General features: G+C 39.0%; 1 protein-coding gene and 1 pseudogene across 3 annotated transcripts in view; both read right to left on the reverse strand.

Moving 5' to 3' along the window:
• Positions 1-441: 441 nt before the first annotated feature.
• Positions 442-1,021, reverse strand: LOC149246505 (fasciclin-like arabinogalactan protein 9; annotated as a pseudogene).
• A 7,671-nt stretch (positions 1,022-8,692) lies between these two features.
• Positions 8,693-23,482, reverse strand: part of LOC149246506 (uncharacterized) — a 304,091-nt gene continuing 289,301 nt past the window's right edge. For all 3 annotated transcript variants that reach the window (XM_089457953.1, XM_089457951.1, XM_089457952.1), the window contains 4 exons: positions 10,802-10,861; positions 10,515-10,584; positions 9,426-9,629; positions 8,693-9,329 (listed from right to left, as the gene is read on the reverse strand). In XM_089457953.1, coding sequence (XP_089314079.1) covers positions 8,943-9,329; positions 9,426-9,629; positions 10,515-10,584; positions 10,802-10,861 — 721 coding nt within the window. In that variant the 3' untranslated portion in view covers positions 8,693-8,942. The remainder of the gene's footprint in view (positions 9,330-9,425; positions 9,630-10,514; positions 10,585-10,801; positions 10,862-23,482) is intronic.

Below are 23,482 nucleotides of genomic sequence, written 5' to 3' on the forward strand. Positions count from 1 at the left end.
AAATCAAAACATACCCAGTTCCTTGTACAGTTAAACAAACCGGTGGAGGAAGAGGTAGGTTTCTTTTCTACATGAATTACATGAATTCTAAGTGACATATGGAGGAGGTTGTTTCAAATTTCACTGAAAGCACAAATTTTGGGTTATTCTCGTATAACTCCAACAAATCAATCTTTATGGACAATGTTATGAATATGATCAATGGTATAAATATACCACTAACTTGAAGTTGAAAATGGTACAATCCATTTTCTCACTTGGATTCAGTTTCTGCAAAAGCATATTTTTCCAAGAAATCATCAATTTGGACATATTAGAGACTTCACAAGATGATTATTTGTTTTGTGTGGCTATGATGGTCAAGATAGTTGCATGCACAACATAAATTTATTTATCAGGCAAGTTTAACATACGTAACTATCCTCTTACCATAAATAGGCCTTATTTTCTTATGTAAAGTGCCAAGAAATCTGTAACATGCACAACGCTAATGATTGGTGTGGTCACATAACCAAACGACACAGTACCCCACCATCTCCAGTGATATTCAAATTTTATTTTCCCCATTGCTATCAGTTGGCATTGTGTTTGCATGGTTATTAAATTCATGGAAATCTGTAAATGTGTAGAACTTGGAAATGCAATGGGCCAACAACAATTTTTTCTTCTCATTGATTGTCAAATTGGCTAGCATTTTATTTGGGAGAGAAGAGAATGCAGTATCAGATGTTGTAAATATTGTAAATACCTTGCTTTGTGATGTTTTTTGTGCTTGTAGAACTGTAAGCAGATTGTTGGGTTCCAAGGGACTCAAGAAAGTATTGAACGACCTAGCTAATGATAGTAGAGTTGTCAGATTGGCAAAGATCAGTGCCAGTCTTGGGATTGGGTTTAATGTGGATGTTAGTTTAGCCGCCAGAACTACATTGCCTCCATTCTCATTACCATGTCTACCTCCCATTATTCCCAGCATAACAACCAAACAAACCCCTATTTGAATAACTGCACTACAGTTCTTCATTGTCACTCCAATTGGATCAACCACACCACGTGATCAAACAATAAAAGGAAATAATTAGACATGAATTCTATTCATAACCAAAACTTCCAACATGTTACTCCACTCTACTCATTGTTTCTAGAAGGTCAAGCCTACTCAAATACTCTACATCAATAGATCATAATTGACTTAATGACACACAAATGGAAAACAAAAGCAAGGGCACCCATCTCTTCAATCTTAGTTACAAAGTTTGAAGTAACGGTTCATGAATATGAAGCAAAATCCACAAAAGAAGGCCTAAAAAATTGAAGTTTTATTGTGAATGAAAATCAAGAACAAATAAGGTAAATGCATAAAACTATGGACATTGCAAGAGGAAAAAGTGGGATGATTGTAGGTCTCTTCCTAATCAAATGTGGACCGGGAGTGAAAAATCAAATCCATTTATGACCTAACAACAAGGAACTACCTTTTTCGAGGTTGAGGTTTGGGATTAATTATTGTATTGTTTTAGGGTTGATTTTGCAAGCACTTTAGGAGCGATATCCATTAGAGAAGTCACAAATGGACATAAAGGTCTGAAATTATTCATTATTTCCAAATATAAACAACAATGTATAGGTGAATATAAATGATTTACTTAAAAAGCATATTATCACAAGTGAATACAAATAAGCTATTTTAAGAACATGTTAAAACACACTGTCTTACCTAGCTGTTGGTATAGGCACAAACACCGATGGTGGAGGAAGAGGTAGGTAGCTTTTCTACATGACTTACATGAATTATGAATCATAAATGCAAAAGGTTCTTCAACAATTCACTAAAGGCACAATTTTTGGATTATTCTCTTCTAACTCCTGCAAATCAGTCTTGTATCAACAATCAATAATTTGAGTCTATAGAATGAATGGAAAAGATTCTTAGGAGAGTTCAGGGATGCCCAACCATTGTTCATTTTCAGAAGAATTCCATCTCTTCTAATCTACAAAAATACTTTAGCAAAATTGTATGTGTTCTTCGGCAAAAAGAAAAAAGAAGAAGACGTCAGATTACCATGTTGAAGGATGTTATGCCAAGTGTTGCTTCAACCTTGTGAACTACTCTAATGAGGTCGTCACAGAGGTCCATATATTCCTGTAAGTCTTGTTACATTCAATATGTATGCTCAGAGTAATTATTTAGACTACATTCATGCCAAGTTCTGAAAATGTTTGATGTTTTGCAGGTGAAGCCAAAGCCGGTCAAATCATATATAAGTGTGGGAGGAGATGTATTTAATCTGATAGTGAGGCCTGGCTATGACCAAGCTTTCATTATGGGATTGATTATCGCTCTAGATTAGATCATGTCATCCGCCTAAATGCTCATCCTTTATAAGGGGTACTAGAAGGAAACTAAGAGAAGGAATATTTTTTAGGCATTCCTCCTCTCTCATGGTATTGGAAATTCCAAATCTTGTTGAAGATGAATTCAACATGCAAAATCCCACTTCAGAATACATGAAAATTATCGAATCTAATGTTTTGTTGGACTGCGATGCCATGTGTAGAGTGTGTTAGGTTATTCTTTTTGCATGTGTTTTTACAGCACAAAGTGGAGTTTGTAGACTCCTTTCAGCCTAGGATAAGAATGCTTAACTGTGATCGTCTACAACATGTCTTCAGTGATAATAAAAAAAAAAGCATAACTCAATTTTACCAAAGACGACAAACATGGTGGCCCATTCTCATGTGCATACTATAAATGAAAGAACTTGATGGTTCATTCCCATGTGATTTGTAGTTTAAGTTTATGATTTTTCTCATAGAATTTTAGTGGTGATATTGAACACACTCCAAACTAATGTCCCGAATGATATTAAGCAGTAAAATTCCAATAGTTTATCTCCACATACCTTAAAAAGGAAAACCCTACCTTATGTGTAGTTGACAATTTGAGCAGAACTCGATAGTGACCATCCCCTGTTTTATGTTTTAGTAATTAATAACATTGGCAAGATTAATTCATTAATGAAAGTTAGATTAGTTTGAATTTAGAGTTCCTATGAAATCAATGTAATGTGGTGAATTGTGTTTTGTTGCATTGACTTGGAATGTGATTTGTATATATTCATAGTTTCTGGCTGAGAGGAATCTTAGTTGTTGTGTCACAAAGATGACACTATTGTCTCTTGCCCTACACGTTCTTGTGGCTGCCACAACAATCTCACTTCTCCTGGAGCTTGTATTGAGTATGTCAACCCTATCCACTTTGGCAAAGTCCTCTTTTTTTTTAATTGAATCAATTGACAGGATACAAAGCTCATGCACTTTCAATTCATTGCAGGAGAGATTCCCCACATCTGATGAGTCTGGGGGTACAAACACCCACTAATAACAATACATCTACTCTTGTATAGTGCACTTCTAACATGTGCCCAATTAGAATACATTTCCATGTCAAGCTCAATTACAAAGAGTATTGGAGAGTGAAAATCCTATCACAAGCTTCAATTACATGATGAATTACAATGATTGGAATATTGTTGCTAAACATCCAAACTTCAACAACTTCACCCAAATTTTTAGCTTCAACTACAAGCCACTTGATCCATATGCATTTTTCCCTATGTTTTCACACTTCACCATTTCTAACTACACCTAATTAAATTTTCATTTAAATTCTAATAAGTTAAGATATCCCCGGTCTCATTTATGTTTTTGATGGTGCATTTAAAAATGACAATACATTGTTTTTGGGAATCAAATATTACAATGATATGATTTTGAAAGTTGAACCAATGGGGAATGTCCAGTATGAATTGTTGCTTCAGAAGGATAAGCAAACATTCACTCTAAAACAGAGGTGAATCTTTCCTCAAAAAATCTGCTTCTATGGAGAGGAATCACTCTCCATCTATGCTTTTTTTTCATATGCTACCAACTTACTGCGTTTCCTTTGCAACATTTGGCGCAATTGCTAGTAAACATTTACAATAATTTTCATGAATTTTTGTTCAATAATAAAAACACACTATGTGTGGTTTAGCTCCATGCAAACATGGTAAGTTATATTGCTCTCATAATAATGTTTAGAAAATAATTATCAATTTTCATCTTTCTTCAATTTGTCTTTGCTAATACAACAATGCAAAGAATTGGAAGGTTATAACATAGCCATTGTATTCGTTATCCTTTCCTATCATTAGTTCTATTGATTTTGTCTGGGGTTTTTTTGTTTTTTGTATCTTTATTGTTTACGCTTAATTGACTTGGGTAAACTCTATATCCCTAACTGAGCCATGGATAATCTGCAAGCAGGGACTTGTTGAGTAGCAACTTCTATTTGTCTTTTGTTTAAAGACTTGGTAGGTGAATACTAGTATTTTGCATATAAAAAGTCTATTTCTATTCAAACTTCCCTGGTCTGTCTCTTATTTAAAGACTTAGTGGTTGAATACTGTATTTTGCACATAAAGAGTCGATTTCTATTCCATCCAAACAATCTTTAAGTACACAACAAATATCCAGAAGTTTACATCAACACAATCTTAAAGTAGTCCAACTATGCAAATCGGTCGATGTTTTCATGAGCAAGTAATGGTACCAATACCAGCCAACTATTACTCCAATGCATCGACCAAGGCTATCCATAAATGCAACTTATCTGACCACACATTATACCAAATGCAAAATATTTCTCGTCCCATGTTCAGAACCCTTGAATCATTGAATCAACGGGGTCGCTAGTCACCAGATTGAAAACGTGGAGACTTACGTGGAGAATTAGAACCTTAGAACTTTAGAGCAAATGAATAGAACATCACCCCAACACGAGGTTATTCCTTTGAATACCTCGGTCTTTTCGTCTGCATAGTAGGCTAAAGCTGGAAGCTAGATGACACACCCCGACACGAGGTTATTGCCTGTAATCCTTTGCTCTTTTGGTCTGCATAGTATGCCAACGCTGGAAGGTCGATCACCCCTATTTGGATGCGAAAGATTCAGTTGACAGTTATTTCCTCCCTCTTTGCTCGAGAGTTCATTCCCTCTTCCATAACGGTCGAGCCGTTGCTTGGAATAACACAGTTGCTAAGTAGGTAACACTGAACACTGTTGATTTGGCCATGGTCATTAGGTTGGAATATCATGATGTACAGATCATTGCTCTAGTTGTTTATTAGATTTTATGCGTCCTCCCCATGGTCAGGTAGGCAAGACACTTATACTTTTCTAAACAATAATGCAGAGGACTTCAGTGCAAAAGGACTTACCACCATTTTTAGTTTCCTTCGACTGGATTCTCGTTTGGAGATGGTTGATAATAGTATTCTCCATGTCAATGATATCAACTGGGAACAACCTTTTAATACAAAATATTCGACTTGGGCTACCATCAAGAGTATGTCTAATCCATCCCCTAGCTTCATTCGACCAACAAGTGCTGAGTCAACCAGCATTCTTTGCACAAAATAATAAGCTGTAGCAAGTTATTTTCTTAACAGCAGGTAAATCTACATTAGGCAAATGGCCTTGTAATTCAATGGACGGTTCCCGAGGCTCCACATATGAGCGGGCGGAAACTTTGTACTCATTCAAGACATTAGCTGTGAAGAATACCATGCAGATCATGCATAGCATTCCAATTGCAATTCGACTTTACAATTGTCAATCAAAAAGTTGAGCAACATCCACGAGCAATAAAAAAAATTCTCTCGCACAACATCAATATTACTCAACAAATATTCTCGAGCATAATTAATATCAAGCAGCCTCTTAAATTTTCATCAATAAGCATATCTTTCAAATTGCAGATTCTTCATTTCACTATTATTTGCAGATGCAGACCACTCCCATTCACTGCTCCGAGATTCTTGCAAGAGCATCTTTCCAAACAAATTTTCAACTTGCAAGTCATCTTGATCTCTCCATCTCTTTCAAGTTCGATCGACCCTCTACTACCCAAACCCAATGGAGGAGGCAACGATGCCAATGTTGTAATTTCCTAGATCTCGCACGTGCATTGAAAGAGACTTACATTTAGCAAGAACATCAAGAACACACAATATTCAAGACATGTATTTAGGAAGGTTAATCAACTAGGTTTATAATCCATTCCAAGTAATCATTCGTTATGTTCTCTTTATTCATTTATCCTTTATTACATTACATTCATATATTTATTTAATGTCTAATGTGTACTATTACAAGGGCCCTCCCAACATGTACCATCTATGAGTGCAAGTATTACCTAAGGCTTAAAAGATAGGAGATGATATACCATGGCTGAAGCATATAAGAAAATTGAGAATCGATTTGAGGTGAGATCATCGTAACTCTGAAGGAAAACTAGAACAAGTCTGAGTCTAGATGAGATGAGCAAGAAAGCTCATGCAAGCTGAAACACCACACCCAAGTAGTTACGACTAAGGGGACAATAGATCTCAACTACTTTTCCAACCAAATAGTACCACATATTGAACGACATCTTGATATGTAGGGTGTTCTCCAAAGTGGGCCCATCCTTCAACGATCAGATCCATAAAGCACCCAAGAATCCCGTTAGAGGGGACCACTCCTCTATATGCTTGGAGGAATCCATTAATAAAGGGTCCAACCTATCACACATCTTCATAAGTAGGGTGCTCTTCCTCATAAGTGCCTTTCCCCTTATTTCTTGTGCATAAGAGTGGTTAGGTCCACATAAAACGCTCCTAAGGTGGGTACTTGATATGGTCCACTTTACCTTCATTCTAAGGATTATGATGGCCAATGGACTACTTTCAACATCTTTCATGGAAATACTCCTCTAAATATGTCTTCATTCAACTTCATTTTCATAAAATAGAAAATGATAACTCCTTGAAACCTTCTTAGACAAAGGTGCACCCCTAAAATAGTTGATTTGACTCTATAAAATATCTTTTGATGCCACATGTGGTATCCACAAGCTAGGAACTTCTTCCAATTAAGTGTTTTAACTTTCTGATTTATGTCAAAGGGTCCTCATTGCTTCCAAATATATAGAATGTAACATGTACAATGTGAGATGACACCTTGGTGGTGAGAAATCTTATTTTTAACTTGATTTCCACCATTTTCTATTTCTCTAAAAATAATTTGAAAAATGTTTGTTGAATTTAACATTTCCTCTTTATTAAAAATATTCTCCAATCTTTGGGCTAACCCTTCTTAACTCATTGCAAGCATGGTCATTCTACATGCAATATCTTCTCTTATAATAATATAGAAAATTCTTGAATACTCACTTCATCTTAATTTCCTATTTCTTCTATAAAGATAGGATCATCTTGATACTTCTAATTCTTTTTGGACCTTCTTTGTTTCTCCTCAATCTTCTTAAAAATAAAAATAAAAAAAATCCCCATATTTGACACTGTATGTTATCAGCACAACTCAAAATAATACATAATAAAGAGTTAATAGAACGCAATTCCAACATATAAAAAGTTGCCAGCAATAATAATGCTAACTCGAGAGAATTATAAAAAAATCAAAATGCAAAATATCATGAATTATCAAATAATCATATACACTTGCACGTAATAATAGTCTACGCTTGTATAAATACTAGACAAACTATGTTCATCCAAGCTCTGACTGGCACAGACTTTTATTTACAATAGTATTATGCCAGCATAGGTTTGTATTCACTTTGGATCTATTAAGAAATATCCAAAAAAAAATTGACATGCAAATCTCTTGGTATATATATATATATATGCTTGGTTCATATAGCTTAGTGTTGAAAAACAGCAAGGAAATGTGCCAAGCAACCTAATAAAGTATTTGACCTGATTTCTTCTTTTCATAGGTAATATGATTTGATTTTTAGTGTTACATATATGAATATTTATGAATAGTTATTATTTGGTGGGTTTAAAATTTATTATTGTAGCCAGACAGCAAATTGGTTTATGAGACCTTTTTGTTTGTGGGACAAAAGATCCACCTCCAAGCAGCGATTTGACTGCTATGTCTACGAAGGCATACATACTCTCCCCCCTCTGGTTTTGACCCTGTGACCTCCTAGGAGGAAACACATGCTCTTAACCATTAGGCCCACTCAATCTATATTGATCTAATATAGATTGACGTGGATGTTATAATGTCTTCAATACTGGGTTGTAGAATTCATTTTTCTTCTATCAATAAAATTAGGTTATGCACACACCAATATTTGGTCGAAAATGTTTAAATTGGAAAACTATCTCCAAATCTAAGAAATGTCATGAACACATTTTTTTTGAAAGAGAAACAAAGGTAATTCTAATTGGCTAAATCAGTGTATTTGCCCCAGAATATGCACCACTTTATATTGTACTGCTTTGCATGTAGCAACCTCATTACACCCCCAAAAAACAATCATATGTCGTTAATTCTCACATATCAAGAAGAATATATAGTATCTGTAAAATAATTGTCGGCTTCAAATTTTTACAATCTTTTCAGTGATGAAAGTCTTCTATTGAAACAAAAAAAAGAGGGAAAAACAATCAATAAGTGTCATACAAAAAGCAATGCCGACTTATATGATGCATTTCTGTATGATATCCATTGAGAACGCTAACCGACCAGATCTACATTAAGGTACAAAGCAGCTCTGCTTATTCCATAATTAATTTTCTATAGGACTATAGTTTTATGTTAGAAAACAGTCGAAGAGATACAATTCTGTCATTCATCATAAAAAAACTAATCATGATTTTGTATTATTAGTGTTGACAAGGAAACTGCACTTCACTCTCACTTTTTTCAACATTCAGTGGACTATACAATAAAATGCAGAGAGTTTTCTGAGTATTCTGAATCTGGTGTTGAAAAGAAGTCTGAACAGCTCTAATTGCTTTTTATTTATGATCAAAGCTCAAAGCTCAAACATATAAGAGCAGCCATTTTCAACTTATGCGCTCAGAATATAAATATGGACCGACAACTTATGCGACTACAACATAACTAGCGAACGGAAGACTGCCATCACCTTCTTCTAATTGTAATCCATGTGTAGAATAAGAATTCCGAACCTTTGCATGATTCTCTGCTTCTGTTTGAAAATGTTTTACAATACCTTGCAATTCCATTTTACGCACTGCCAGTTGTTCTTCAGTGATAGGCTGTTTCAACCCAAAATAGAGGACTCCGCCACCAATCAGAGTCACGCCTAGAATGATTAATATTGCAGTAAACACAGCAAATGCATATGGCGTATTGTGTGCACCGGGCATACCATCAAGATTAATTCCAAAAAGCCCCGTAATTATAGAGAGAATAAGGCCCCCACCTCCGAAAACTGATATGTTATGTGTAATACGGATACTTTTGTCCTGCATTAACAGTTTTTATAGTTGAAAGAATCAATTGAGAATTAATCTTGTATTTACAGTCTATACAGATAGATGCATTTAAATCTACAATCTTACCTGTAACCACGCTCGCACATTATTCTGCATAACATCTTGAACAGTAAAGAGTCGGTCTCGAACAGCTTCTTGCTCACCAATCATTTCTCGTGTGCTTACTCTTACATTTTTCAATATGTCCTGTGTGAATTTACCCCTCAAATGCTCTGAAAGCTCAAAGATAATTTCCTCTCTCGCATGTAGAGACCATTTCACTCTAATAACCTACACAAATGTTCCAAACCAGAAATTTTCTTGTGTTCTGTTTCCATGAAATAAAGACAATACTTTGTAAACAAAAGATCATAATAAACTAAATTAACTTGCTTTGCTGCATATACTGTGTTTACAATTTTGTGTCCATGGAGTAACGGTGCCACCTTAACGTCTCATGACGACCTTAACGATACCTTTTAATTTGGGCGGTAACAGGGGGCATCACTTCATTTGCAACGGTGTGGTTTCATATAGAGGAAGATACCTTGAACTATTGTCTGGCTGTTACAGTTCTTTTGGACAGATTTTGGAACTCAATCTACAGGTCTTGTAAGGGCTGAAATATCTATGTATAGCTGCCATTTCATGTTTGTGTACGTTTCTTTTGCTGCAGGATATTGTTTGTTTTCATAGAGTGGACTATTGGTAACATAAGAGGGCCGTTAAGAGAGAGCCATTCATCCCCTTACAGCTGTTATGATATCAGATCTGTAATGTGTTGTTTTAATGGCTGCTATTCAATAGAAGGCTGTTGCATGTATTCCATGATACCTAATTTGATGTCATATCATAATACAAGTGCTTAACTGATGTATCTTTTGAGCATTTGTACTCATATGTACAGATGAGATTAGGTGAGCAGTTCCTAACGATAGTAATGGAACTTGCTTTATATACACACACACACAACTTTGTATGCCATTTATAAGCACAATGGTATAATATGGTAACATTTCCATCTCTGTCTCCATATATTCTCAATGTTCCGTTTAACACTCGTCAAGCTCATTAAAATTCCCAATATTCTCCCTGAAATTCCAGATTCTGCAGTGAATGCATTACGAGAAGTAACAATACACAATAGTCTGCCTAGGTCTGAGCAGAAGGATATACCTCTGTGGACAGCCTTCTGATCTCTTGGTTCAAGATAATACCTAATAGGGTCAAATCTTCATTTTTTCTCCTGCCAGCATGTACAAATCTTTCTTCAGATACATATGAGGTTTTCAACCCAAAAAGCTCAGAACTCCTTTTATGCCCAACAAAATTTGAAAGGTTGCTTTAAAAACTTTACTAGAATACAGAAAACCACTTCAATAAGCATTATCCCATGGTAAAGTCTTATTTTCTGGATACAAATAGTGACAGTTAAGAAGGTGAAGCAATAAATAGTTGTATACCTGTTCACAAACTTTAACTCCACCTCATCTGCTTCCCCAAAAATATACTTACGGAACAACCTAATAAAAAACATTCATCAAGCTTCGCAACATATAAAATCGATTACAATAGATGAATTAAAATAAAGGATGCGTGTAAGCAGTAAGGGCAACAGAAATTGCAAATGTCCAATAAAAACAAAATCCAACTTCCAGAATATGTTACCAAAATTAAAATGAGTATAATTGCTGTTCTAAAGAAAAAGCCAAGACAGGAGATTTTTCTTGCACTTATTATGGAGATGTTTCATCAAAAGGTTCAACTTCAACCTTCACTCTAGCATTTTCTAACTAGGAAAAGTTTTGACACTTAACAGGTAGAAGCCTATATTTGTTGCTCTTTTCCCTCTATTCCAACAAGAAACAAGAATGCTTTCTAGGTCAATGTGTATACATCTTAGATCACTTGTCAAGCAGATATGTGATTTCATTCACTGCTCATCGTAGAAAACCTGTTTGCTAGTCCTAGACACATCAATATATTGCTCTCAAATTGTAAAACAAAGTTATTCTGATGAATTCCATCCCATTGGTGCCTTATATTGAACCATTTCCTTTTTGCTCAAAACGAATTTTTTTATCAAAAAGTTCTCCAAATTCAACAAAATTTACTAGTGGCACCAAGCAGATGACCACATAACCATGGAAAACTTCAAAAGCTCAGTGTGAAATGTTAGTTTTTGGTAGCATTAGATATGCTCTAGCCTTGAAAATTGGTGGAGAGGCTAAGGCATATGAGTTCTAAAGAACCCAGAAACTGTTTGGTGAAATTCCACCCGGATTGTATTTTATTAAAATAATTAATATTTTTAATGGGCTTCCTAAGTCTAAACTTAGGGAAATTAAAATATTAATGGGCATTAATCAAAATATGGGTGAGAATGATCTAGAAGACGTATCAAGTCATGTTTTAATCTTAGCCATTGATAGAAGACTTAATCTCAGTCGTTGAGGTCTCAACAGGAAAAGTATAAGGAGGCTTGGGGTTCATTTAGAGACACACAAAGAGATTGAAGAAATCGATTTTCTGAGGTGAGAAGTTCTCAAGAGGAAAATTGATTGGGGAGATCTTGCAGTAGAGGGGCAGGGATAGTTCGGGAATATAGACAAAGAGGTGGAGAGAAGCATGTGAAGGCAGCGTAGCAGCCAGGAGGACTGACGCTAGGCCAATCTGAGCCCATGCAGGCCTGACGCAGAGCTAGAAGGGCCAGCACAGAGGCTGAAGCTACCCTCCACGCAGAAAGCCGGAAATGTCGGGGAACTATCGGAACAGTCGGGAAGGTTGACGCAGTGGGCAGAAGAGACAGCGCAGAGCTAATGTAGAGCCTGTAAGTCTGACGTAGGGCCTACGCAGGGCCAGTGCAGAAGTAGCCAGGGTTAACTAGTTTTGTTGCTGGATCAACTGGAATTTGCCGGGTGAAGTGATGTAAAACTCACTTAGTTTTTCTGCCATTGTATTTCTCTGTCACTGGATTGTCGAGAGGGCATCCAACATTGTATTCAGAATTACTGCTTAATAATAGAAAACCCTCAGAGCTCTTGCACCGGGTTTCCCACATTGGGTTTTTCCTAGAACTATTTTGTCCAAAAATAATTGTGTCCTATGTATCTTGTTCTTTGCTCAGTTTCCTTGTTTCATGCAAATAAAATTTAAGTAGTGTAGGTTGCAGAAGTAATTTTCTTCAGTATTCAAAAGAATAACTTGATAAATGTAATTAAAATCAAGTAGGTGAAGTAGACTCAGGTTTGTTGCAGTAGGGGTTCCTTGAGGATTAGGAATTTTCACATGGTATCAGAGCATTGATTTTGAAACAGGGAAGAGTAGATCTAGCGCTGAGCAGTGAGGCCAAAAGATGCACTTGGCAGCAATTCAAATCTCCTTGAAGGGATTGCGCAGTTCTTGTCGGGAAGCAAAGATTCTGAGGAAATCTCTCTCTGAGAGAGTCGACAGAGAGGTAGGGTTTCCGAATCTTGAGTTTGCAGAGGCAGGGGGAGTGACATAGAGCCTCAGCGCAGTGCTTGAAGGACGCAATTTTCTGCCGAGGCAGAAATCTGTCAGAAAAGAACGAAGACACATAGAAGGGGAATTTTCTCCTCAGAGAACCTTTTGCAAAAAAAGTTTGAATTTCTCACTTGCCGAGCAGCTGAGAAGTGCTAAGCAGTGACTAGAGGAGTTAGTTCGACAGTTGGGTGAGATGGCATCGCATGGGTTCATAGATCAGGATAGGTTGGAAGGTGCTTCCAACTATGTCATATGGAAGATCAGAATCTCAGTTGTTTTGGAAGAATATGATCTCGAGGCCTACGTCAAAAATGTTGTAGTTGTTCCTGCTGACAACGATCAAAAAAAGAATTACAAAGCCGAGCAGGGGAAGGCGAAGAGGCTCATTCTCGATGGAGTTCGAGATCATGTGGTCTCACACTTGCAGGGCAAAGATACAACCCAAGAGATGTGGGAAGCTTTGTCTTCTCCGTATGAAGGCTCTTCTGAACAACTGAAGATGTACCTAGAACATAAATTACAACAGATATTTATGGAGAAGGGAGAAGGAGTCAACTTCTATCTTCAACATCTTTAGGACACCAGAGACCAGCTTGTTGCAATGGGGTCCACTCCTCATTCAACCACGGTGGTGAGGATAGCCTTGAATGGAGTCTCGAATGAATGGCAAGTCGTTGTCCAAAGCATATTGGGCAGGGAAAAACTACCTTCATGGGAGGAGATGTGGGTAGCTCTTCGACAGGAAAAATTGAGGGACCTAGTTAAGGTCAACCACAATGGCAGTAGTGGGAGTGGCACGAAGACCAAGAAGGAGGAGGAGAACGCGGCTCTAGCATCAAAGGAAGCAGAGCAGAATGTGGACATTTTGAAGGTGAAATGTTTCAGTTGTGGCGAGATGGGCCATTATGCATCCTAGTGCCCTTTGAAGAAAGAGGATACGGATGAGAAGCATGATCCTAAGGTTGCTTCAAAAAATATTGACGAAGATGAGTTTGCCATGAGTGCCCACGCATCTCCAAGAGGGAGATGGGGCGATATTGAGCTGTAGTCGGGAGGACTAGATGTGGGTAGGATCCTTGAGGAGTCCACCTCTTGGATCAATTCCTTCCTACGGAAGCCCAAAGATTCAGCAGTAGCGAGATGGACTTAGTGTCAGATGATGCAGTGGATTGTTTGGAGGACAGATGCAGTAGCCGGAGACCAAAGATTGATCAGCGTAGAGCAAGGTTGGCAACATTGTAGATGGCACAGTGCAGAAGTCAGCAGCAACGCAAAAGATTCAGAGGGTCAGATACTAGAGCAGTGAGATTCCAACATTCATGGTATTATGCTAAACACAATGAAGTTCAATTAATTTTGGATGTTTTTCAGTTGCTTCTCTTAGCACCTGAGTTGCAATACGAATGCAGTGTTAGCAGTGGCAGTGCCAGCAACATAGCAGATGCATCATTTGAGAAGGAGTTGTAGTACAGATCAGCGGTGGCAGTGGCAGTGGCAGTCTTATGGGTAGCAGTAAAGTAGCAACAACAACACAATGTTGTTGGCAGCAACAATGCAGAAAGGAGATGCTTCAGAAACAGAGCAACATGCAATTGGACATTGTTGCTAGAGCACATTCCTCGCTAAGAAGGAGTGTTAGTTTTTGGTACCATTGGATGTGCTCTAGCTTTGAAAGTTGGTGAAGCAGCTACGGCACATGAGTTTTAAAGAACCCAGCAACCGTTTGGTGAAATTCCACCCGAATTGTCTTTTATTAAAAAAATTAATATATTTAATAGAGTTCCTAAGTTAAAACTTAGGAAAATTAAAATATTAATGGGTATTAATCAAAATATGGGTGAGAATGATCTAGAAGGCGGATCAAGTCATGTTTTAATCTTAGCCGTTGATTAGAGACTTAATCTTGGCCATTGAAGTCTCAACAGGAAAAGTATAAGAAGGAGGCTTGGGGTTCATTTAGAGACACACAGAGAGATTGAGGAAATCGATTTTCTGAGGTGAGAAGTTCTCAGGAGGAAAATCGATTGGGGAGATCTTGCAGCAGAGGGGTAGGGATAGTTCGGGAATACAAACAGAGAGGCAGAGAGAAGCTTGTGGAGGCAGCGCAGCAGCCAGGAGGACTGACGTTGGGCTAATCTGGGCCCACGCAGGCCTGACGCGGAGCCAGAAGGGCCAGCGCAGAAGCTAAAGCTGCCCTCCACATAGAAAGCCGAAACTGCCCAGGAACTGTCGGAACAGCCGGGAAGGTTGACGCAATGGGTAGAAGAGACAGCGCAAAGCTAACGCAGGGCCTACGCAGAAGTAGCCGGGGTTAACTAATTTTGTTGTCGGATCAGCTGGAATCTACCGGGCGAAGTGACGTAAAACTCACTCAATTTTTCCGCCATTGTATTTCTCTGTCACTGGATTGTCGGGAGGGCATCCAACATTGTATTCAGAATCACTGCTTAATAATAGAAAACCCTTAAGAGTTGTTGCACCGGTTTTCCCGCATTGGGTTTTTCCGGGGACTATTTTGTCCAAAAATAACTGTGTCCTATGTATCTTGTTCTTTGCTCAGTTTCCTTGTTTCATACAAATCAAATTTAAGTACTGTAGGTTGTAGAAGTAAGTTGCTTCAGTATTCAAAAGAATAACTTGATGAATGTAATTAAAATCAAGTAGGTGAAGTAGATTCATATTTGCTGCAGTAGGGGTTCCTTGAGGATTAGGAATTTTCACATGAAACATTAATTTCTCCTAAAGAAACACCACATGCGTTCAGCTTTGAGACTGATACAAATAACTTAGAGATACAACGATACCCTTCAGCCTTCAAGTTTGATATGGACCCTCAAAATATTATCTTCAGTGCACAGTGGTTTGTTCTGATCCAAGGAATAAGTAACTTGAACTTCCAAGAATAAATTTGGCCTCCAATTAACAGAGACAATACACCACAGGAAGCACAGCCAACAAGATGGCACTCAACCTTCCAGATTAATACCAACTTGACCCTTGTCAGTGAAGATACTCAATCTCTTTTATAAGAGAAACCCAACCTCATGAACAACCCAACTTGGCCAGCGACAAGAACAGAACTCGGCCCTCAGCAAGGAAGCCAAACTCGTCCCAACACACAACAAAACTCAGCCCACAGGGATGATATAACTCGACCCTCTTTTCGATGACAAATTCAGCCTTTTTAGAGTCCTCAACCCCTTTCACCAAACAACTCAGTCAACAAGTGCAAGCGTAACTCGACCCTCTTTCACAAAGGAACTCGACCCCTTAATGTTGATTTGTGGTAGCATCGGATGTGCTCTGGCCATGAAAATTGGTGGAGAGGCTAAAACACATGAGATCTTTAGGACCCAGCAATCGTTTGGCAAAATTCCACGCGGATGGAGAGATATTAAAATAATTAATATTTTTAATGGGGTTCCCAAGTATAAACTTAGGAAAATTAAAATATTAATGTGTATTAATATAAACTGGGTGAGAAAGTTCAAAATGACAAAGATCAAGCCAAATCTAATCTTAGCCGTTGATTAGGGACTTAATCTTGGCCGTTGAATCGTCAACAGGAAAAGTATAAGAGGAGGCTTGAGGGTTAGTTGGAGACACACCAAGTTGATCAACTATTCGATTTTCTGGGGCAAGGTTTGCTGAGAAATCGAGTTATTGATCTGTTGCAGCAAGGGGCAGTTCGACAAAAGGCCAAGAATCCATATCAGAGAGGCAGAGAAAGTGTCGGAGAGAAAACGCAGAGCCTTGGAAGGTTGATGTAGAGGCTGAGGAGGCCAACGCAGGTGACGCAAAGGTACAAGAGGTTGACACAGAGGGCCAAGAGGCTGACGCAAAGAAACAGAGACTGCGTAGATGCTAGTAGAGTTGACGCTAGGCTGAAGAGGCAGTGCTGAGGTACTTTCGTGGGGCAAACTGAGAGCCGAGAGGCAGATGCATAACAGAAGTGGGTGACACAGTTCTAGAGAGAATCTTGGAGCAGCTTTCGCTATCCAGCTAAGGCACTGTCGAAGTTGTTGTGGGATCAATCAACAGTTGTTGATCAGCGGAAATATCTGTCTTCGAGGAGAGGTACTTCTTTCAAGGAGATTCTCTAAAGGGTGAGCCATTTCTGGCACCTTAGTTGTATTCAGAAAACTGCATAATAATAAAACCCTCATATCTGATGCACCAATTTTCCTGCATTGGGTTTTTCTGGGGACGATTGTCCAAAAATAACGGTGTCCCTTGTATGATTGTCTCAATTATTTTAGTTTTTGATCTGTATATGTGTTGAGGCTGCATTTGTGTTTATTTCGGTATTTATATTTATAAATAATTTGTTAATGGAAAGAACAAGTAGGAGATAATAAACCAGATAATGCAGTAGGGATTTCTGATGTGTTAGACTTAGAAATTTCAACATGGTATCAGAGCATTGCAGATCACAGGAGGACTGAAGGCACCAGCAGAAATCTGAAATTTGCAGCAGTAGCAGCTGTCCCGAGAGACAACGTTGTTCCAGAGCAAAAGTAGCAAGATAGGAAGTGATGCAGAGCCTACATCATCATTTCGAGCCAGGAGGAGGGTCAGCACAAAGGCAGAGAGGGGCAGATCAGACCTACACAGTGCCTAGTCATCTTTCTCAGCCAAGAAGGATCAATGTTGTGGCCAGGAGGAGCAGATTCAGCCTTTGCCGGGATTGCGCAGAGCCTGAAAGGCTCAGTTTCTTCAGTTGTCGAGGCTTGGGGAGCTGTGGGCAGATTGTGATTTGAGGAGCTGGTGGGACGTTGTTTCTGTCGAAGCAAAACAGTGTCTAAGGAGATGGAGCCAAGGTAGAGGGAATCACTACCTCAACGGATTTCTAGCCAAGGAATCCAGATCCGTGTTGCAGAGGCAAAGGAGGATTGGAGAGGAGTAGTTCGACAGTTGGCCAGAGGATTTCAAGAAGGGAAATCAGGACTTAGAGGGAGATTTCTAGGAGGGGAGTCAAGACTCAGAGGGAGTCCAGAAGAGGAGCTGAAATGGCACTGAACGAACTAAGGGATCAGGACAGGTTGGACAGAGCTTCCAACTTTGTCATCTGGAAGGCCAGGATCTTGGTAGTCCTGGATTGACATGGCATCAAGGACTTTGCCTTGAGAATCGTGGCTATCCCAGTTGACCCAGCTGAGAAGGAGAAGTATGAGGATGCAATGGCGAGGGCGAAGTGCATGATCTTAGATGGGGTCAAAGATCATTTCATACCACATATTGCTGAGACGAACACAACAAAGGAGATGTGGGACACCTTGACCACCTTATACCAGGGCTCTTCGTTGCAAAGGAAGATGCTATTGGAGAATCAGTTGTGGTCATATCAGATGCAGAAGGGAGAGCTAATAGATCCATTCCTTCTCAGGTTGCAGGAGATTCACGACCAACTTACTTCCGTGGGGTCTATACCAAATCTAGAATTTATGGTTAGGACTACCCTGAATGTCGTCTCCAAGTGGGAGACATTTGTCCAAAGTATTTTGGGCAGGGCTACTCTTCCCGGTTGGGAGGAGATGTGGGCAGCTCTTCGCCATGAAGAGATGAGGAGGATGACCAAGGTGGGGAGTAGTGGTAAGGGAGGTCGAATCAAGAAAGAGGAGGAGGATGCGGCTCTAGCATCTGTGGGACAACAAGGGAAGAGGAAGAAGAAGGACATCTCCAAGGTTAAGTGCTTCCATTGTGAGGAGCTGGGACATTATGCATCCCAATGTTCCAGGAAGAAAAACAAGGGAGAGGCTTATGATTCAAAGGCAGCTCCAACTAAGGCAGAGAAAGAGGTCGACACTGATGATGATTGTGCCATGAGTGCTCATCGCCTCTAGAGAAGAGGTGGGGTGATATTGAGTTGTAGTCAGGAGGACTACATACTAGGGGCAGGATCCTTGAGGTGCCCAAACTCTTGGATCACATCTGGCTACAGGAGCCTTTAACGACAGTAGCATGATGACAAATGTTGGGTGGAGCAAAGTGTAGTGGAGTAGCAAGGCAGTGCTTGGGTGTAGAAATCTGAGGCAACGCAATGGAGGTTGCAGCAGTGCGAGAGGCACAGAAGTGTATGCAACAGCGCAGTGGAGTAGAGGGAGCACAAAATAGTAGCAGAGGTAGCTTCAGCGTCACGAGGCTTCCAAACTGACTGGGATGTCAGTGTTTGGGAGAAGTCAGTTACTTACTTCTCAGTAACTGAGTGGCAGTGCAGCAGTTAGCAGTGGCAGTGCTAGGGGCAGTATGGGCAACATGTTGAGACGAAGTTGCAGTACAAATGTAGCAGTGGCAGTGGCAGTGTTATGGGCAGCAGTACAGGGAGCAGCAGTGGAGAGGATGTGAGGCAGCAGGCTGAGCATCAACACAAGTACCGGTGCGGAGGATCAGTGTGATGTTTCAGTGGTGGAGCATTACTAGAGCACATTCATCGCTAAGAGGGAGTGTTGATTTGTGGTAGCATCGGATGTGCTCTAGCCATGAAAATTGGTGGAGAGGCAAAGACACATGAAATCTCCAAGACCCGGAAATCGTTTGGGGAAATTCCACCCGGATGGAGAGATATTAAAATAATTAATATTTTCAATGGGGTTCCTAAGTATAAACTTAGGAAAATTAAAATCTTAATGTGTATTAATATAAAATGGGTGAAAACGTTCTAAATGACAAGGATCAATCCAAATCTAATCTTAGTTGTTGATTAGGGACTTAATATCAGCTATTGAATCATCAACATGAAAAGTATAAGAGGTGGCTTGAGGGTCAGTTGGAGACACACCAAGTTGATTAAGAATTCGATTTTCTGGGGCAGGGTTTGCTGAGAAATCGAGTTAGTGATCTGTTGCAGCGAGGGGCAGTTCGGCAAAAGGCCGAGAATACATATCAGAGAGGCAGAGAAAGTGTCGGAGAGACAGCGCAGAGCCTTGGAAGGCTGACGCAAACGCTGAGGAGGCCAACATAGGTGACACAGAGGTACAAGACGCTGATGTAGAGGGCCAAGACGCTGACGCAGAAGCAGCAGAGGCTGTGCAGATGCTAGTAGAGTTGACGCTGGGTTGAAGAGGCAGCGCTGAGGTACTTACGCGGGTCAGAGTGAGAGCAGAGAGGCAGACACATAGCAGAAGTGGGTGACGCAGTTCTTAAGAGAATCTTGGAGCATCTTTCGCTGTCCAGTTAAGGAATTATCGAAGTTGCTGTCGGATCAATCATCCGGTTGCTGATCAGTCAGAATATCTGTCTCTAAGGAGAGGTACTTCTGCCAAGGAAATTCTCTGAAGGGTGAGCCATTTCTGGCACCCTAGTTGTATTTAGAAAATTGCATAATAATAAAACCCTCATATCTGATGCACCGGTTTTCTCACATTGGGTTTTACCGGGGACGATTGTCCAAAAATAACGGTGTCCCTTGTGTGATTGTCTCAGTTATTTCAGTAGTTGATCTCTATGTGTTGAGGCTACATTTGTGTTTATTTCTGTATTTATATTTATAAATAACTTGTTAATGGAAAGAACAATAGGAGATAATAAACCAGATAATGCAGTAGGGATTTCTGATGTGTCAGACTTAGAAATTTCAACACTTAACTAAGGCAGAACTTGGCCTTTCAACGAGTTTAGTCTCAGCGAGTAAAATGAAGATAGAATACCCACAGTTAGAACATAAAATCAACTAATAACATTGTGGACTTACACATTTGCCTGAAATCTTCTCCACTGAAGCACAATGTCGGAATCTGAATGATCCTACTCTCAAATTAGCTAGGGTGTATAGTTTCAACACCGAAACTAGCAACCAACAAAGAGGGTTTCCATAAACCCTAGACTCTTTCTCAAGAGTTCTCCAAAATTCTAATTTTCAAGTGAGCAAATGCAAGAATGAAGAAAGACTCCTAATTTTCTCTTTTTATAACTCATTCACCACTTTTGCCACTTTTTACCTTTTTATTTTAATAAAGTCACTTTAGTGGGTTTTCTCACATTATAATTTTAAAGTGACTTTTCATTAGCCTATGACCCATGTTCTCTTTTCACCACTTTAGCTTTTGTAATATTTTCTTCTAGGTGAATTGTGTTCTCTTGATTAATTTTTCTCGCCCTAGCCTATGGGAACCTTAATAGGCTAGCGGATCCCCTTCCTTATGCCCCCTAAGCATATGGGGACATTATAGATATTCTAATTCAATAGCTCAAGGTGACAATTGCAATAGGTTCAAATAGGGCACTCAAACTAAGAACAAGGCTCAATTCTATATAACAAGGAAAAGTGTACCCTCAAAAGAACCTATGAAGGAGAGCTTACAACCTAGGGTTTGAATGATATGATCCAAAAATAGCACAATTAGGCATATATGACAAAGAAAAAGTTTTCTAGAAAGGTATGACAAACAAAGGGGATCAACAAACCTTCAACTAGCCCAAAGTTGAAGCCTTAATGCAATTCTAAGGTTAATTAACCTAGAATTACCTAGGGCTTGTGACATCAGCCCTAAGGAGGTTATTCCAATTTCCAACCATGCAAAATTCAAGATTTAGGTGAGATAAGATATAACAAGAAGTAGCAACCTCAAAATAGCCCACCTCTTCAACCCTAGTTGAATTCAACCTTAAGCCCTAGCCCTAACAGCTTGCATTAAAGAGCCAGAATAGGTGAGGAAAGAGAAAAGGATAAATTTTTTATAGTTTTGACCACCTCTGTGGATGTTAGTGCCTTCTAACTACTTGGGTAATGGAGTCTTAGGGAATTTACTATGGAAATATCAAACCTTGGAAGCTAGTAAGAAGAAAAACCTTAAGTTTTCACTTTAAAGCTCTAGCTATCATTCAATACGGGGATGAAAACAAAAGAAAATCTCTCTAGGACATTCTCAAGGGAGTTTACGACTCTTAATTAAAGCATGCAATATTTCACCAAGAATTCATATAAAGATATGCATTTAGACATGGAATATAGAAACCCTAGCAAAATACACTACATACAATAACCATAAAAGATATTTAATAAGAAAATTACTCACAAGATATCAATGAAAAATCCTTATTTATCCCAATATGACGTCTCCACAACAAGGAATAGACTCCAATAGCAAAAATCCACAAAGTTCACATCTCCACAAGAGTAGCAAGGTACAAGAGCTAAGTCGAAACTCTAGAATAGGTCGAATTAATCCACAAGTGATGATAATAAAAACAAATGGAGTGATTCTCTATAAATATGAGCTCTATCGCTCATTTAATCTCTAAAAGCCCCGAAACAAGTTTGATAATGACTAAACATAAAGTAAACCTTGGGTTACAAGCCAACCACTAGCTCAAACATGAAATGCTGCCAAAAATAGACCCACACATGTCCGCTGTAAGCTTCTAATTTCATGGCGTCATGCCCTTTTTGTGCTCCAAATGTTGAGTCATGATGAAAGGAAGGCTGAAAGTGTATCCAAGCATCATGATCATCCCTCATTTGAGGAGTAATCCTCAAATCATCTCCAAAGGTTCCTGTTGATTTTGGGTAGCATCGGATGTGCTCTAGCTTTGAAATTTTGTGGAGGAGCTAGAACACATGAGATCTCCAAGACACAAAAATCATTTGGAGAAATTCCACCCGGATAAGGAGTTATTAAAATAATTAATATTTTTAATGGGTTTTGAAGTCTAAACTTAGAAAATAAAATATTAATGGGTATTAATAGAGATATGGGTGAGAAGCTTCTAAAAGATGAGGATCAAGTTTGTTTTAATCTTAGCCATTGATTAAATACTTAATCTCGGTCGTTGATTCATCAACATGAAAAGTATAAGAGAAGACTTCAGAGTCATTTGGAGTTACACCGGGCAAATACTCAGTGACCCGAGTGAAATCAATTCTCAAGGAGAAGGAGTTCGATTTCAGAGGGAAAGTTGTAGGGTGAAGAAGAGGGTTTCAGCATCAGTGAGAGACTGAAGAGGAGGTGACACAGTGCCTCAGAGAGACAACGCAGAGGGAGAGCTCTGAGAGACAGCGTAGGCAGGGACGAGATCTCACCCAGTCCTCACGCAGATGATGCAGGGGTGACGCAGTGCAGAATAAAGGGTCTCTGTGGTGTCAGAATTTCTCCTAACTGAGGAGGTAAATTATCTCAGGTGTTTTCTTGAAGGTTTCTCTATGTATTGCAAAATTATTCCTTGTAAAGAGATTTTTGCTGAAGAATAATAAATAAACCCTCATCTGTTGCACCAGTTTTCCCGCATTAGGTTCTTCTGGGGACAATTGTCCAAAAATAATTGTGTTGATGTGATTGATTCTTGTGCTTGTATATCACTGTTATTTTTCTCTATGTTATTATGTGAACTGCAATAGAATTTATTTTAATGTTTGCTGAAGCGTTTTTGTAAACAACTTATTGTGAGAAATAAGTAGGAGAAATAAATCAGTTACTATAGTAGAATTTCGTATCAAAATTCTAACATGGTATTAGAGCAGAGATTAGAGAATAGGAGTAAAGAATCTTTTATGAGTCAGGAGCATGATGTCGGGGCATCAACTCAGAAGGACCCACGTTGATCTTCAGAGGGAGAAGAGAGCACGAGGAATATGGATCATGATTATTCTATGTCAGCTTCCAGATTGGAAGAAGTCACTTTCTTAGCAAGTTCTGCCTCCTCTG

This window comes from Pinus tabuliformis, chromosome 7 (genome assembly GCF_031772625.1).
Source record: "Pinus tabuliformis cultivar Carrire ecotype Pingquan chromosome 7, CPIR1, whole genome shotgun sequence".
Taxonomy (NCBI): Eukaryota; Viridiplantae; Streptophyta; class Pinopsida; order Pinales; family Pinaceae; genus Pinus; species Pinus tabuliformis.